The sequence below is a fragment of the Actinia tenebrosa genome, unplaced genomic scaffold (assembly GCF_029948245.1).
Source record: "Actinia tenebrosa isolate PJP-AT-01 unplaced genomic scaffold, QUT_ActTen_1.0 PGA_scaffold7__59_contigs__length_16204524, whole genome shotgun sequence".
NCBI lineage: Eukaryota > Metazoa > Cnidaria > Anthozoa > Actiniaria > Actiniidae > Actinia > Actinia tenebrosa.
The window spans coordinates 5519635-5537225 of record NW_028292584.1 but is presented as its reverse complement, the minus strand read 5'-3'; the positions used below and the strand labels follow the sequence as shown (position 1 = coordinate 5537225).

Sequence of the window (17591 nt, the reverse complement as noted above, 5' to 3'; positions counted from 1 at the left end):
AAGCATCACATCGTGACTGGCTCCTTCAAAAAGGGCGTACTAACACGCTATGTAATTTATTCTTTTGTTTAGTGGCATTCCGTCTGAGTGCGCCACCGCTGGCTGTGAAAACACAGACAGTTGATAATCGAAGGTGTTTTGAAAAACTTGTTCGCCTTCCTATGTTATTAAGGTCATTTTGTTAACGCCCCAACTCATAGATTATCAAAATTTGTGTTTGAGTCCCCTTCAAATAATTCTCGAACTTTGAGCCAGAAAAGAGGACTCTCTTCTATTACTATTACAAGAAATTTGAAAATGTTTTAAACGTAAATGAAGTGTTTCATCATTTTAGCCCACAGAGAGAGATTTTGTAAAGTGCAATAGCAGGGGTCTTTTCAAAGCTACACTCTTCTTTATAAATTTATTTATTCGGTATACGTTCCTTTTCCTTGCTTAGGAAGCTCCTCCTCCCGACATTGATACCTCCCCAAAGCTCAGCCGGATACCTTTTTATAAACTAATTTTTCTCGAAACAACAAAGGTTCAATTGATGAATGTTTTCAACGATGTAACCCCAATTAGCATGTAGAATATGGCTGTATTGAGAAGCAAATGGTCAACTATGTTTATTTGTGCTATCTGTTTGTTCGTTCTCAAGACCAGCAAGGAAATAGTTGACAAAACTTACACAATTTAAAAACAAGAGCAACAGCAACATTTTAGGAAATTCTTGAATAATTTTATTCAATAGTAATTTCTTAAGCCGTGTGCGCAAAAGCTATAAACAAAACAGAGAGTATGAAATGCTCGTGCGATTTTCTCCAAATATAACATGATATTTTGTTTGTCATGAATTGGGGATTCTTAGGAGTTTTTCTTAGATCACATCTGAATCGCGCGCAATTTTTGAAAACTTGAAAACTTTGTTTTTTATAAAGTATACATTAGTACAAACTTCAAACCAAGAGCAATAACTGGTTTGAATTCGAAAGTGATCCAGTAAACATAACATTGTCAACGCGAAGATTGAAAAAGTTCAGTTTGGTGATCACGAATCTGTATCAAAACACCTCAACATCGCTTCAAGCTGAATCGATGGGGTCTTTCGAAGCTACATTGTTTTTGGATATTTATATATATATATTTTCCTTTTTTAATATACGTTCCTTTTGCTTGCTTAAGCAGCCCCTCCTCCCGGCAATGCTCAGCAGGATACCTTTTTCTTTATATTAACTGCTTTATCTTGAAAGAAAATAAGGTTAACCCTAAGCAAGGACCGTGCCTAACAGAGGGTGCCAATGGAGTTAGTAGCCAACTGACCATGGGCCAAAAAATATAGTAAACTGACAAACAACCTAATATTAGTAGTTAACAGTTTACTGATATTTCATTATTTTGGTTAATATTATGGCCAGCGTTCGTAAACTTATTACAGTCAACTGACATTCGGCCGAACAATTATTAGTTAACTGACAATTGGGCCCCCCCCATTGGCTCCCTCCTACCATGGCTATTGAGCATGTTGATCTATTGAAAACCAAACTCCTCTATTCAGATGTCGTGGGATGTGTAGAAAGCAGAAACTCATACTTAGCATTTTTCTAGAAGGCGTTTGTTTATGTTTTGAATAGATAGTTTACAATAACAGAGCCCTATCTTCGGGTCATTACAAAAAGTTTACCTCACTTCTCTCTAGATTTCACAACTTTTCTCATCTAAATGTCTTTTATTATTTTGCCCCCTTCCCCTCCCTTTCCCATCCCCTCGGCCCGATGGGACATGCATGAAGGATCTTTTCTACGACTTTTACTTTAAGCATGGAATAAAAATACTCGCTGTTGGGATGGATGGCTAATCAAAACGTGCAGATGTTTGCATAAATCGGTTGACATGTCATGAGATGTAAGCAGTGGCTTGGAAAATGAATTCCCTTTCAATGTAGACGCTGGGTGGCATTTATCTAGAAGGCGTATGTCTATGTCTTGAATAGCCCTTCTGTAATAATAGTATCTTCCCCTCTGTGATAACACAGTAGTGTCCTCATTATCTGGGCCGGGGGTCAAGACAATGTTTTTCATAGTTTTTGTATCCCAGCTTGAACGCCTAATGCCAACTTCTGCGTAAAAACAGCATTGATGTTATTTAGGATTTAAATTGTTTATCGCTATCTTTTGCATATTGCAAGTGGAATGGTGCTAGTTTACTTTTACTGAGCTTTTACTGTAAACACATCACATATATTAATTATAATTATTTTCTTTGTCGTAATTATCAAAGGGAACACCCCTTTCATTAAGAGCGAGTCCACCTGAAAACCATGCAATGCTGAAAAATGTGTCTACATGGGGTATCTCCGATTATCTTGATATTTTGCACAGTTATGTACTTTGATGTGATTATTAAATGTGTGGAATATCAGACGAAAATTTTAAAACGCCGAGAAGATATGGATGTCGAATGAATCATGCCCAGACAAATTATGCAAATTACTTGAAATTAGAGAGAAATTCACAATAACAGTTCTCTAAAACTACAGCTCTTTTCGAAATGGAAACTTATACAAGTGTAGTATATCTATTGAACACTACGATGAAGGTATCAAACTATCATTGCAATTCGAAACAAAATAATTAAGGTAATTTACGATAAAGTCGTTGGAATCGAAATTTAAAACAGGTATTTTAATAAACATCGTATATTCTCGCTGCGGCGGGCTTCTAAAAGTACGTAGTTTGATTTTTCTTTACTATAGATAATAGGAAACAAGTGCACGAAAAAATATCTTTGTAAAGTATTAACTGTGAAGCATGAAAGCACCGCAAATTGCGTGATTTAGCGATTATCTTACACAACGAGCTAATGGCTGATTACAACAAAGATAACTCATCAAATGAAAAACCATTGCAAACCAGTAGTAAATAAAGGAAAACAATCTAGAAGAAGTCAGATATTTAGCTCTGCTGCTTACTGTTTGTGAGAGAATGATACAACATAAACAAAGTCAAAAAGCCATACACCAAAATACAGTACGCATTCATTGATCTGGACGTCTTTAGATATTGATATATATCTTCAACACAAGAAGTTTAAAAGACATTTGTTTAGAAAAAAATCAAATACAACAAATATAATCCTCCAAGTGGTACTATGGCTATTGAAAGCCGACCATTTCATGTTTTAAGCTGCAACATCATATTGTTATTACATGTGCGACATCATTTGAAACTAGTTTCCAGTGCCCTTAAATTTTTGCTAGAGTCATCGCAAGGTCCTCCCAAAATACACTCTAGCTCGACCGATTAAAGAAGTCACAAAGTGAGCTTTCTCAAGACTCTCACGCAGATTATATCTTTCGGTCGTACGCACGGCAACTTCGACTTCTTCCTCTTCTTCTTCAGTTAGAGGTGATGGTGGTAACTGACCAAGTTTTTTCATCGCCGCCAGTCTTGAAAAATAGCTGGTGATCTGCTGTGCCAATCTTCTTTATCAAAGACTCGTTTCCCGTTACTATCACGCATGGAACGCATTCGTGTCGATGTTTCTGCTGGCGTCACTTTCCTACCTGTGTCCTCCCCAATAAGGAACTGCCCTACAAGGTAGCTCTTCACGTGCAGTGGAAATCGGTTGCACTGCTTCGATGTTTTCAATGCCCAGCCGATCACTAGATCAGGAACATATACTTCTTCTGAATTAGAAGCCGAGCTAACCATTGGTGGACACGAGGGGTTTGGAGGTTTTAGAGAAGTGCATTTTTGCGCCCATTTCCGTCGTATTTGATCATACTGTGATTCTTCGTGAAGCTTGAATTCATGCTTTCCAATATCAAGGTGCTGTTTAAGATAGCGAATGCAGCTAGATGCTTTAATACATCCATCTTCGGGACAATAAAACTTGACAGGTTCTTTGTCTTTTACATCAAGGACATTTGGCTTATTTTTTGCAGCTGGATATGATGAAGGTTCCACTATAGTTTTCTTTAAAATGCCAGACGTCACTTTTGGTTCAAGAAATGGCCGCGTTACGATTACGCCCGTCTCACCTTGAGGACTGCCAGTCTTCGATATTTTCATACCCTTTCCGATATTCCACGCCTGCCATACCGTCATTTCTCCACCAGTGTTATATTCGAATTGTTTAAGCTTGCTAATGCCTTTTAATTTAAAAGGTTTCGTGGCACTTTGTATCTTTGTATCTAGCTCAATTATAGCAGCTTGGCATCCTTTCAACCCTCCATAGGAATCAATAGCTTCTTTCAGATGTTCAGCAGAAGTGATATCATGACCTAGTAGGTAAAAATAGTTATGTATTAATTAAAGTAAAGTAATATCACCAGCCATATTCCCTGCAATAGATTTACGTTGAAAAAAAAAATAAATAAATAAAGTTGCGTTACCTTCATTCAAATATCTGTTAATATGTGCCTTAAGAGCGTATGTCTGTAAGCGTCGAGAATCTTAAATCAGTTTCAAAAAATCGAATTTCTTTTTATTGTACCAAAACAACCCTTTGGGTAAGTTGTTTTAGGAAATAATATCAAAATGTCCCAGCGCGCTTTTATTTTTGAGAAAATTGCAAAAGTTTGAAAAATCGATTAAAATGGATAATTTTCCTAATTAATATGCAAAAATGGATGGCCATCTTTAAAGAGCTCTCAATAGATCAAAAAGAATCCAAATGAATTCATATTTCCCAGGTAGTTAGATCAACTCTATATCTTTAAGAATGGTTCAAGAATTTGTAATAAATTGCTTTTTAAATACGAGAAATCGGCCTTCTAAAACATGTTGTGTTTTTATGATCGAGCGGCAGTCAAATTATAGGTGAAATTCAGCCTCCAATATCGCTGCTGGTACCTAATAAATCGAAAGAACACTTGCACAGCACGAAAGTACACATATTCTAGTTTACTTGTGCCAAGTTTTAGCTCCGACTATTAAAATGCCACCGCGTGAAGGAATTTCAACTTGTAGCGTTCAAACACGCTATACGGCTAATCAATTACACGGGTTGTTTATCAATATAACACTAAATCGACTCAATATTTCTCTTTTTTTAAATTTTTGTATTAAGATGGTTTGCCAAGAGTATAAAAAGCATAACTAGAGAGTAAATACTCTTCAATCAAGTGGTCCTCTGTGTTAATCCACGATAATCGAGCGCAGCTTGAGCTTAAAACCATGTCACACAATCTGGGGTCAGGACAAATGCACCCCGTCGTCGGTGGCTTTAGCTGGATTTCTTCTCCAATGCAAAAGATTTATCTCCTACTCTGAGATACCAAATGCTCTATGAATTTAGCCGGTTTTTAAGCTATTGAAACGGTTTTTGATGAATTATTACCATGACTGTCTTGAGACTTGCATGTAAACATTTAACGTCCTAGCGAGCTGTCAATGGCACTCTAAATAAACACATGAATTCTACCAAATCCCCCGGGGGGGGGGGGGGGGTACTTTGCCAGAATTTGGGTAGGGGTGTTCCGCTGGGATTCTGAAAGGGGTACCCTGTTTATGACAAAAAAACTCAAATTTGTAGACCCTGTTTATGACAAAAGATATAATTTATTGCACTGAGTTCCTGTTTCAATTATCATGTCATCTCGCGTATCGTTTTTTTACGGCCATAATAACCAGTTTCGGTCAATACGAAAGTAGAAACCCTGAATATGACAGGAAGCTCAGGGAGAACTTGGAACTTGAATGAAATTGCATACCCTGTTTATGACAAGAAGATCGAAAAACCATACCCGGATCATTATCGTAACTTACCAGTTACCAAACCACCAAACTTTGATTACTTGGTCTGAACAGATATTGCAAGTTTCTTTAACTCCATATATCATTAAGCATTTTCCCTGTTTTAACGGATGGCAAGACTGTGGAGTGACAATCGGAGCATGCTTTGTCACTACAAGTTGAATTAATTTTCCCAAAAAATTTAATCGTTGTCTATAAGCGTTTAATACAACGCGCTAATATTAGCTTGGTAAGCCCGCTTTTGGGTTGTTTAGGTACGATGGCGCTCTGTGGATTTTCGGCTCTTATTGGATATAGTCCTTGCGGGACCAGTACAGATTATCCAGATCAAGTGCACTCTGTTGCTATATCTGGCTGTCAAAAAGACATTTCCAGGCATCTGGAAATATTTGGCATTAGTGAAGATTCGTCCCTGCATAATGAAATGATGTTATTGTTGGCTCGTGCAGGTAATATAGTCTGCGTTTTATTAATTTTTCATCGTTGCCTGCCTTTTACCGGTAAGCGTGGTATCTCTTGGCACATCTCTGTTGTGTACCGACGACTTGATGACAAGCTACAGTGGCAGGGATTCGTTCATGTGATTCAATCGTGCAGCCAAGATAGCCCAGCTGTTGTTTCTATAATGCAGGATGTGCTTCGAACCTTGAAGCAAGAACACCCTGAAATCAGTAAGGCATACCTCCGTCAAGACAACGCTGGGTGTTATCATTCGGCCACAACGATCCTTTCATGTCCAGAAATATCACGATCTACTGGAGTAAAAATAGCCCGTCTTGATTTTAGTGATCCTCAGGGAGGTAAAGGAGCGGCAGATAGGTTGGCAGCAACATGCAAATCACACATCGCGTGTATATTAATGAGGGAAATGATGTTGTTACCGCCAAACAACTAGAGAGTGCCATCCTTTCCAATGGGGGAGTAAAGGGTGTTCGAGTCGTTTCACTGCAATCCATTGCTAACTCTCAAGAGACCACACAAAAGATCCCAAGCATAAGTAAGCTTAACAATTTTGAGTTTGTGTCTGGAGAGAAAATTAAAGTATGGCGTGCTTATGGCATAGGCACTGGGAAAGTCCTCAGAATTGAAAAGCCCTCGACTACAGGTAAATGGATTACTGAGTTAGATTTCTTGCCATTTTCTGCCACTTAATTTTTTACCCTTTTCATTCGGAAGCCAATCATAAATGGCTTAGCTCGTCTTTCTCACCAGGAGAATTCAAATATTTTACTCCCCAAGCCACTCGCAAGACCCAATCGGAGACGCTAACCGAACCCGCTGAGCAGAATGTTGAGCCGAAAGATATGAGCACAGACCATACCTCCCAAGCACTCTTCTCTTGCCCACATGATGGTTGCATTCGTGTTTTTCAAAAGGTCTGGAATTTAGAAACGTTCTGACTTCCGAAAAATGTACTAGGGCCCTCGAGAAGCACTCCCTTATGGATCTCGCAAAGATGGGATACAAGTGCGAGCTAGAAGAGGGTGTTAGAGTAATACCAACTCTCCAAGCAGCTCCAGTTCAAGGGGGGAAAACAAGCGTCACCCCTGTTAGTCAAGCCTGGGCTCTCAGAGCAACGAAAAAGGCGTACCGCTTTAACAAAAACCAAAAATCGTATCTTTCCGCAAAATTCCAAATTGGTCTGTCGACTGGGAGGAAAGCTAATGCTGAAGCTGTTGCTGTGGAGATGAGGCGTGCGCGTGGTCAAGATGCAGGGGCGGCGGAAGCGGGGGGGCCGGGGGGGCCCTGGCCCCCCCACTAGATTTTTTGGGGGGGCCTGGCCCCCCCAGAATATAATGCCTCACACACACACACACAAAAAAAAAACGCATGAGAATTGGTTATGATTACCATTATTTATTATTTTGATATTACATAATTTTCTGTATCTAAAAAATATACGATATATCTAGCGACGACTTGCATAATTTTTGTGTCTCTCAGCACAATTGCAAGGTGGTTTAATGCGCGCAAAATGTTACTGATTGAAATATCACACATACACGTTTGTAATCAAGCTAAACAGGGAGGGGGGCGGGGGGGGGGGGGGGCGGGGTCATTACAAGGTACCGTGAAATATTGGAGTGCCCCCCCAAAATTTTTCAGCTTCCGCCGCCCCTGAGATGGAGAGAGACTCTTCAAAGTTCCAGAGTTTTTGAGTACTCAGCAAATCGCCTCCTATTTTTCATGCCTTGTGGCCAAGATCCGAAAGCAAACACCATCAGAGCTTGACCTTCACGCTGTCGAGGAGGAAGAGCGTTTTGCAGCTGCCACAGATAAAGCAATAGAATCCATCCATCTGCAGCATCCTATTGTCTTCGATCATTAGAACGTTTGTGCCATGACTGAAGATAATACCTTAAAAAAATCTAAAAGTTGAAATGTTGCAGCTCATATGTGAAAATCTTGGCCTTCAAGTCCCTAAACCTCCGATTCGTCGCAAAGCCCCTTATTTGGAACTACTGAAAGACGTGTTTAATAATTGTACCTGTCAACAATGAGTTTCATCGTAGCTTACAGTCAAACACATCCATGTATTCTTGTAAGGCTCTTAAGCAACTTGGAGGCAAGTTTGTAGATGTTCTAGATCCAGCACTCTAATTGTCGTTGTTCAATATAAAAAGAAGAGAAGAGAAGAGAAGAGAAGAGAAAAAGAAAAAGAAAGAGAGAAAGAAAGAGATAAAGAAAGAAAAAACAACCGGAAAGACTGGAAAGAAAGAATGAAAGAAAAAATAATGAACGAATGAATAAATGACGTCAATTTCCACTTTTGTACAAAATAATTCAAAAATATTATACTTCGTTGCTGAGCGCGTGCTGCGTTTCAGCTAAATCATCTACGAAAATTTGTTTTCTCAGGCGGTTTCATACACTTTGCTCGTCAAAATTTAATATGTAAATCAAATAACAGGCTTAGATTTCTTTTAAAACACTCCTAAAGCTAAAGAATACGAAAAGAGCCATATTCATCATGTAGTGTCCTCCAGCTCTCGAGTGGTATTTCAGGTTATTAGATAAAAGAGAGTTGTTTTAAATAAAAAAGAGTCCTTCAATAATTGCTCAATCACAAAAAGGCTAGTATTGCAATTCTAATTGGAATAGTAAAAAATCATTAACGAAGTCTCAACATTTTAAGGAAAATAATGGATGGGCTTGACTAAAGTTTTCAAATAGATAACGATTAAATTTTTTGGGAAAATTAATTCAACTTGTAGTGACAAAGCATGCTCCGATTGTCACTCCACAGTCTTGCCATCCGTTAAAACAGGGAAAATGCTTAATGATATATGGAGTTAAAGAAACTTGCAATATCTGTTCAGACCAAGTAATCAAAGTTTGGTGGTTTGGTAACTGGTAAGTTACGATAATGATCCGGGTATGGTTTTTCGATCTTCTTGTCATAAACAGGGTATGCAATTTCATTCAAGTTCCAAGTTCTCCCTGAGCTTCCTGTCATATTCAGGGTTTCTACTTTCGTATTGACCGAAACTGGTTATTATGGCCGTAAAAAAACGATACGCGAGATGACATGATAATTGAAACAGGAACTCAGTGCAATAAATTATATCTTTTGTCATAAACAGGGTCTACAAATTTGAGTTTTTTTGTCATAAACAGGGATACCCCTTTCAGAATCCCAGCGGAACACCCCTACCCAAATTCTGGCAAAGTACCCCCCCCCCCCCCCCCCGGGGGATTTGGTAGAATTCATGTGTTTATTTAGAGTGCCATTGACAGCTCGCTAGGACGTTAAATGTTTACATGCAAGTCTCAAGACAGTCATGGTAATAATTCATCAAAAACCGTTTCAATAGCTTAAAAACCGGCTAAATTCATAGAGCATTTGGTATCTCAGAGTAGGAGATAAATCTTTTGCATTGGAGAAGAAATCCAGCTAAAGCCACCGACGACGGGGTGCATTTGTCCTGACCCCAGATTGTGTGACATGGTTTTAAGCTCAAGCTGCGCTCGATTATCGTGGATTAACACAGAGGACCACTTGATTGAAGAGTATTTACTCTCTAGTTATGCTTTTTATACTCTTGGCAAACCATCTTAATACAAAAATTTAAAAAAAGAGAAATATTGAGTCGATTTAGTGTTATATTGATAAACAACCCGTGTAATTGATTAGCCGTATAGCGTGTTTGAACGCTACAAGTTGAAATTCCTTCACGCGGTGGCATTTTAATAGTCGGAGCTAAAACTTGGCACAAGTAAACTAGAATATGTGTACTTTCGTGCTGTGCAAGTGTTCTTTCGATTTATTAGGTACCAGCAGCGATATTGGAGGCTGAATTTCACCTATAATTTGACTGCCGCTCGATCATAAAAACACAACATGTTTTAGAAGGCCGATTTCTCGTATTTAAAAAGCAATTTATTACAAATTCTTGAACCATTCTTAAAGATATAGAGTTGATCTAACTACCTGGGAAATATGAATTCATTTGGATTCTTTTTGATCTATTGAGAGCTCTTTAAAGATGGCCATCCATTTTTGCATATTAATTAGGAAAATTATCCATTTTAATCGATTTTTCAAACTTTTGCAATTTTCTCAAAAATAAAAGCGCGCTGGGACATTTTGATATTATTTCCTAAAACAACTTACCCAAAGGGTTGTTTTGGTACAATAAAAAGAAATTCGATTTTTTGAAACTGATTTAAGATTCTCGACGCTTACAGACAGACATACGCTCTTAAGTGGTGCAATATTTCTGTCGCAGACGTCTTTACCACTATTTGCCTCACTGAAACTGTAGTTCTTCAGAATCAGCCCTTGTTTCTTAGCAATGGTATGGATACTTGTGATTAAGGCAGCATTATGATAGCAACCAGCATTGTCGCTTCTCAAAAATACTTCTTTGAAGTTTGGCAAGGTTTTTGGAAGCTCAAGAAACAGATTCTCTAATACCGACAGCACCGAAAACCAATCTTGATTACACTTTTCTAAAATATGAACGAAGGTGCGCACCTGTGAACAGTAGCAAACATGCATAAAATCATAAAATCCAATTTGTTGTATTTGTATAAAACCCAATTTATTACATTCTTATTAAAAGACAAATAAAGTACCTCGAAGTCGTTTTCTCTGTTACTAGCTGCTTTTGTTATATAGGCCGAAATGTGCCAACTAATTCCCTTTTTCCCAAACCACCCGTTCTGGGTTTCACGGTTCCTTTCGAGGGAGCCATTTCATCGCCCAATCCATTATGATCAAAGTCTGTTCGTAAGTAAGGTTGTCAAGAACTTCTCTTTTGGCCCTTTCTTGGTTGATAGCCCTGACAATGTGTGATTTCCAATCTAGGATTTTCTCTGCTGCTTTTTCGGCATCATGTTTTAGCTCTTCTTGTTGCTCTGAATAACTAGGAATAATAAGGTTAAAATAGTTATTTGAAGCACCTGTAGATAAGTCCGGCTATTCTGTATGAATATCGTTACAATAGTTCCTTTGCAGCTAGAGGTCAAGTGACCTCACCTACCTTAAATCAATCAGCAGTGCCAAACTGATGCCCAGAAATGGAAAGGACAGGTCGAGTTTAGTTAGACGACAATTGCTGATTTGTTTTAAGGTAGGTGAGGTCACGTGACCTCAACTGCAAAGGGTCTATCACTTAAAGGGAAGAGGGAAGAAATTATACCTTAAAGATCGAGTGCTGATTAAAAATGAAATAAAATATTTATGGTACTCTGTTTATCGTCGAAACATATTGTGATGAAGCAAATTGAACAACAACCTAAATGTAGCACTGAAAACGATGCAAAACTTTGTTCGCAGAGACAGGCGCTCGTTATATAAAGTTTTGACTATACCTGTATGAAATAGCCTTTGAGTCGAGCTCGGAAAATATATCTTCACAGACGTCTCTGCAGTCCTGACATCATGTTTACAATCTGACTTATACTGATTTTCATTTGAAGACAGTGCGAACCGTATACAATGATCAGCACAGGGATTTTCCTCGATTACATGGAGTTTTTAATCAGCTTTCAGATATCTCTTAGCTGTTTGAATCCTTTGTATGAAGTTGTGGGCATGATCAACAGATAAACCTGTACACATAAGAAAAGGGGTAAGAAGATCTTATATAAGCCACTTAAGAGTCAGAAAAGAGGGTCGTAAGATAATTCATCACATTTGTTGTAAAAGAGATGTTTACCGAGGGATGCCATGGTATGTATGATCATTTCCATGGTGTCAAAAAGTCGCTGTGTTGTCTAGTCCTGCAAGACTTTTCTTCTGAGACGATGCACATACCTATGGGAAAATGCATTGAGATCAGATATCAAATTATTATACGTCATATAGATAAATGAATGAACGGTCGGTCGGTCGGTCGGTCGGACGGACGGACGGATAAATGAATGGATGTAGGAAGGGAGGGAAGGAGGGAAGGAGGGAGGGAGGGAAGGAGGGAGGGAGGGAGGGAGGGAAGGAGGGAAGGATGGGTGGATAGATCAATAAAAGTACAAGCGAATAAATGAACATACACACTGCATGAAAATTAACCATAAGCCTGGGCTCCGCAAAAATCTGTAGCCTAGTAATTAGATTATCCGTCTAGTACGCAGATAGCCTGCGTAGGATCATGCGTTCGATTTCTATTTGGAGTTCAGATTTTTGGTGTCACGTGTTCCTTATGATTTATTTTCATTTAGTGTCTTTTTTATTTAGAAATAGTTTAATTTCTTTCATTGAAAAGATATAATATTTGTTTGATTTTAAATGCATACCTTTAAAATGGAAAAGAGCGTCGATCGTCCAAGTGGTGTAAAGCCTTTTTCTTGGCAATATGATTCATAGAGCCTTACCATTCTTGAATTTATCACAGTCCGAACCATGTTTGATTACTTCTCCATTCGACAACTTTAGCTTCCTTGTTCCGTATGCCACGTCCTGAAGATAATAAGGGCTGCTGATGAAATCTATAAAATGATCGACTTTCTTTTCATCTAACCGATAACGAATCACAGGATTTTTTCCTTCGCCCATATTTCCAGCGACTGCGTATTTTCTTGCTTCGTCGATTCGCCATGTTGTTAGTCCAGGAACCATTGCCTTGAGTTGCGTTGTGGTGTAGTGCTTGACGAAGATTGACAACAATGTCAGTTTGGTGTGCCGTGATGTGGCCCCATTGTATAGTGAAATGAGCGTCTTCATGACATCATTTTCAGGTCTGTCATCAATTGTTGAAGAAGATACCGTTATTAGCCCGAGAAGTTCTTCAGACTGTCCGGGCGCTATGCGCTATGCTCATAAGATGAGTTTAAAGAAAATCGGTGAGGTACCATGTAGACCTGCCTGCATGGTTTTCACACGGACTCGCTGTAAAGACTAAAGACGCTCTCGAGGCAGGGATCAGTTTGCTTCAGCTTCACGTTTGAAAGGAGGGCACCGCGAACGACTTGCAATAGTGATCCACAATATGCCTTGCACATTTGAGAGGGATAAAAAACAGAGCCCATTTTATAGCTCGGGCTCTTCCACAGGAAGCCCCAGCAAAAAGCAGTGTTTCCTTACTCTGTCTATTCTGAGACCGCCTTTCACATGCATGAAATTTTATCTTTTATCCGTGTGTTTACCAACATTTCGATTGAGAACGAGCTCTGGTATGTCAACTATTCTTACACCATCGATCGACTCGAGATATTGTATTACTGTAAGACCCAAGGGCGGATCCAGCCAAAATTTTAGGGGGGGCTAATTGAGTTTAGGGGGGGCTAATTGAGTTTCTTCGATCAACACAACGGAAAACAATATAAAAAAGCATCATTTTTTTTTTTTTTTTTGCTAAAGGGGGGCTTTAGTCCCCCCCCCCCCCCCCCGGATCCGCCCTTGATAATTTCATAAATAATTCCCAAAACGCGGACCTGCAGGATGTTATTAGTATTCGATTATTAAAAGTGGCTGCCTACTTTAAATCTTCGATATTATCTTCGAGCGTGTTCAAAAACCGCTGAGTTAACTTAGCAACCTTTAAAATTTGATTCGGGAAACATACACGTTTTAAACTTCAACAGGGCAAAACCCTAAAATTTCAAGTTGCATGTGACTATATTTTTAGACAGCCATTTTAAATGAAGAGGCTTCGGCAATTTGATCAGTTTGCAAGAGTGTCACATGACAAGACATGGCGGCCATGTTGGTGGTATTGTCGCTGGAAGCTAACTAGAAATCTTTTGTTAAATCCCATCGAAAAAGGCCGTGATATTGATGTGACTTGCAAACGTTGGTAGCCTCATTTTCTATTCTACCTTTTGGCCGCTTAGGGCAAAATAACGCTAGTGGCATAGTGAGGGGAAACGCCCTCCCCTCCCCCCAACGTTTATCTAAACCTATGGATATGACGGGAATTTCTAAAGATCTTTTATTTTTTCATTAGTTTCATATTTAAATTTTCCATTTTTTCTTATTGCATTTTTTTTCTTTTCAAGACAAATTAGAAGTTTTAATTCTAGCTTGATTATATTAGTAGGATTTTAAAATTTTATTATAGTTTCTAAAATTGTAAATTAGTGTAGTAGACTTAGACCTAAGAATAGTCATTTTTAAAATTGTAAATTAGTTTATCAGGGCTCCTATGGATACCAGCTATGCTGAATGGGCCACCCTGTTGAAATAAAGTTATCCTATCCTATCCTATCCTATCCTACCCTACCCTACCCTACCCTACCCTACCCTACCCTACCCTACCCTACCCTACCCTACCCTACCCTACCCTACCCTACCCTACCCTACCCTACCCTACCCTACCCTATCCTATCCTATCATTTTAAAGACTTAACGCGTGTGCGTGTGCGTTGGCGGGAAAATGGTAGATTACCCTCCCTCTTCCTATGATCGAGACCTCGCTACGCCCCTGAATAACTCTAAAGCGATTAATCTAGCATGCATATGATATTACAACTTTTCCGTCAACTTTCCTTTCCTTTTTTACTGATATATTATTGCTACGTCCATCTAGGTAGGTGTCTATGACCTTGATCTCTTCAAGCCTGAACGGGTCTACTTCCAAAGGGTTCTCACTCAAAATCACAAGATCAGCTTTCTTTCCAACTGCCAAACTACCAAGCTCCTTCTCCTTGTGGATCTGCCAGGCTGCATTGATGGTGTATGCCCTTAGTGCTTCCTCTATAGAGATGCAGTATTCTCTTCCATACACGATATCTGGTGCCCCTCTTTTGGTGCGTGTTACCGCTGTCTTCATGTTCGCAAAGGGCGCAGGGGTACCTGGGAATGCAGGATGATCCTGATGAATTGTCCATCGAAGTTTATGCTTGGTGGCCAAACTGAGAGGAGCCCATCGATTAGTGCGTTCCTTACCTAATATATACTCCGAGTAAACGTCTCCGTAAAAGTACAGATGGCCAACAAAGAAGGATAAAGCAAGGTTCAGTTTTGCTGCCCGGACCATGTGACCTTCCTCACAGAGGCCAAGATGTTCCATGCGGTGACGACGATCAAGACCATCGGGTGAGTCACTTATTACCTATCAGAGTAGACATTACTATTAGGGACGGACCATTAGATTTTTGAGGAGGGGAGGGGTTTGGGGAGAAACCCAAAAAAAAAATCGAGCACATTTTCAAAGGGTGAAAAAAAATCGTGCATAAGAAAAGTGCCAGAAAAAAAATGTCCCAAATAATGTCCAAAAAAAATATCCTCCACAGCTATGAGACGTAAAAAAAATCCTGCACAAAATAAATTGCCCACCCCCCCCCCCCCCAAATCTAATGGTCCGTCCCTTACGTTGGTTCATTCTGAATAACAAAATCAAGGAATGCTCGTACTGTGTATTGACTGTGACATGCTTTTTGGTTGGATGATGTGATGATGCGGTGTTGCCTTTTTTTAAATATTTTTTTAAAATTAATTGCTCAACATTTAGAGGTCAACATTACAGAGAGAAAAAGAAAAAAACGGAAAGAAGCTGCGGTGTTGCCTTTCCCCTCTACACTCTTCTTCGCAGCACCGCAGACCAACGATCAACGCAGGCATACTAGTCGAACAGCTGAATCAGTAATTTAAATAGAATAAGTGTATACTGAAAGTGCGTAAACGTCATTAGCCGTCGCTAAATGGTGAAACATTTTCGCCCAACATATTTGCGTCGTAAGCTACAGAGCGTATGTTTTTCGTTTTACCACTTCGCGTGCAACGAAATTTCTTTGTTAGGAAGAGTAGCGAGAGTTAAGTGTGATATATGTGAAGCGAATTAAATTATATACGAAAATATTTTTTAAATATTTTCCAGTAATGTGTCTCGCGGATATTAACAGAGCACACTACTTCATAGTTGGGCACCCTGTGGTTTTTAAATGGCAGTTTTTCTTCATGGCTTTTCAGTGTCCACTGCAAAAATAGCCTTGCCTTCTCCTCCCCTAAATGTCATAAACCCAACCTCGCATCACAAGCGCAATAACATTTCTGTTACCTTTTCATACACGTTTAACACTTGTTCGATGGCTCTCTCCCCGTGCGCGTGTATTGCAATCTGCTTGGCTCTGTTGTGGCCTTGCTGCACCATATGAAGAAGTTCCTCGTTTGTGTAGTTCAAAGAACCATATGAAGGAGAGGGTAGGAATCCAAAGTTTTCGGTCTTTTCGTTAGTAAGAAACGGCTCACGCGTGGCGCAAGACCCACACCGGGGGGACCCATCGCTGATAATCTTGACCCCGGCGAACCAAAGCTTGTCGTTTAGAGCCAAGTCGTTTTTATCGGGACAGATCGCACTGGGTTTGATTTTTGATGCATCTTCGGAGTTAGAAATCTGTTCATATATAGCTAGACGTATTGGACAGTCAGGCTGGCCAGCCTTATTCCGTACAGCCCTATCGATCTCTTCGTCTGGTGCGTGAAGTAGCTCAGCAACTGTTGTAAAACCAGCGCATGCATATTCTTTCCACTGGTCGTCGACAGCTTGAGCTATTTCCTTTATTGTAGGTTTGGAAGCGCGGCTAAGAAAAGCCTGCCAGGCCGATGGCTCCAAAAGCTTGCCTGTTAGCTTCTTTGTCACTTCATCTCTCACAAAACACCCGCCTTCGGGATCTGCTGATTCGTCGATCCCTGCAGCTTCAAAAGCTTTGCGATTCGCCCATGATTCGTGTCGACTTTCACTTATGACAAGTATAGGGACATCGAGCGAGAACGCGTCAAGGGTCTCCAAGTTTAACTGAGGCAGATCACTGACTATTAAGGGATCCCATCCAACAAAAACACACCACTTTCCACTGGTTGGGTCAACTCCAGCCACAGTTTTCTTGATGACCTCTTCTATTTGTTTATAGGAGTCATAATGATAACCACTGCAGCTTACGAATGAACATCGAGGCTCTATCATGAGGGTAGGATGTTGATGTGGCTCGATCAAGCCTGGAAGAAGTGTTTGACTTCCTTTGAGTACCACGTACTTGGTGTGTGGACCTGTGAACGAAAACACATGATCTTTCGTTCCTACTGTATGGATTGTCTTTCCTTTGAAACCAATAGCTTCTGGATTTGGGCAATCATCGTCCATTGTCAGAATCGCCCCACCATAGAAAATGTAATCAACTGTTTCCGCCATTGCTAAGCTTATGGTTTGTTCTTTGGGCTTCCTGTGTAAAACCATTTTAATGTCAGTCCTTCTGCCTGCCTGTCTGTCTGTCGCTGTTTTCAGAGACAAAACATTTGAAGGACTTCGACGCTAGAGACGCTTTTAGATATGCTTTTGGCACGAAGGTATGTTTTCTTTAAATAAAAAGCTTTCCTTAGAGATTATTACTACAAAAATTTCATTCTTGTCTTCATTTATGCCAAAGAAAAAGCGTAAACTAGCAAAGCGTCCACAGCTTCTCGAATATATTTTT

The 17591-nt window shown here is 39.6% G+C and overlaps 2 protein-coding genes and 1 pseudogene across 4 annotated transcripts in view; 1 reads left to right on the top strand and 2 right to left on the bottom strand.

Annotated features, from left to right (window-relative positions):
- Positions 1-3182: 3182 nt before the first annotated feature.
- LOC148905413 (uncharacterized) lies at positions 3183-13331 on the bottom strand (annotated as a pseudogene). Its single transcript, XR_016121748.1, has 8 exons — positions 13326-13331; positions 12477-12990; positions 11903-12000; positions 11556-11795; positions 10818-11107; positions 10438-10716; positions 4376-4403; positions 3183-4264 (listed from the first exon to the last, which is right to left on the bottom strand). The product of XR_016121748.1 is annotated as an uncharacterized LOC148905413 (transcript).
- A 1170-nt stretch (positions 13332-14501) lies between these two features.
- On the bottom strand, positions 14502-17316 carry LOC116297304 (uncharacterized). The gene is made up of 2 exons (XM_089040457.1): positions 16178-17316; positions 14502-15232 (listed from the first exon to the last, which is right to left on the bottom strand). The coding sequence occupies exons 1-2, from the start codon at positions 17306-17308 to the stop codon at positions 14627-14629; spliced, it is 1737 nt and encodes a 578-aa protein (XP_088896583.1). The 5' UTR covers positions 17309-17316; the 3' UTR covers positions 14502-14626.
- The window catches only part of LOC116297303 (ras-GEF domain-containing family member 1B), a 35999-nt gene continuing 35707 nt past the window's right edge, over positions 17300-17591 (top strand). For both annotated transcript variants that reach the window (XM_089040456.1, XM_089040455.1), the window contains exon 1: positions 17300-17463. The gene's annotated coding sequence lies outside the window, so the exon portion shown is untranslated. The remainder of the gene's footprint in view (positions 17464-17591) is intronic.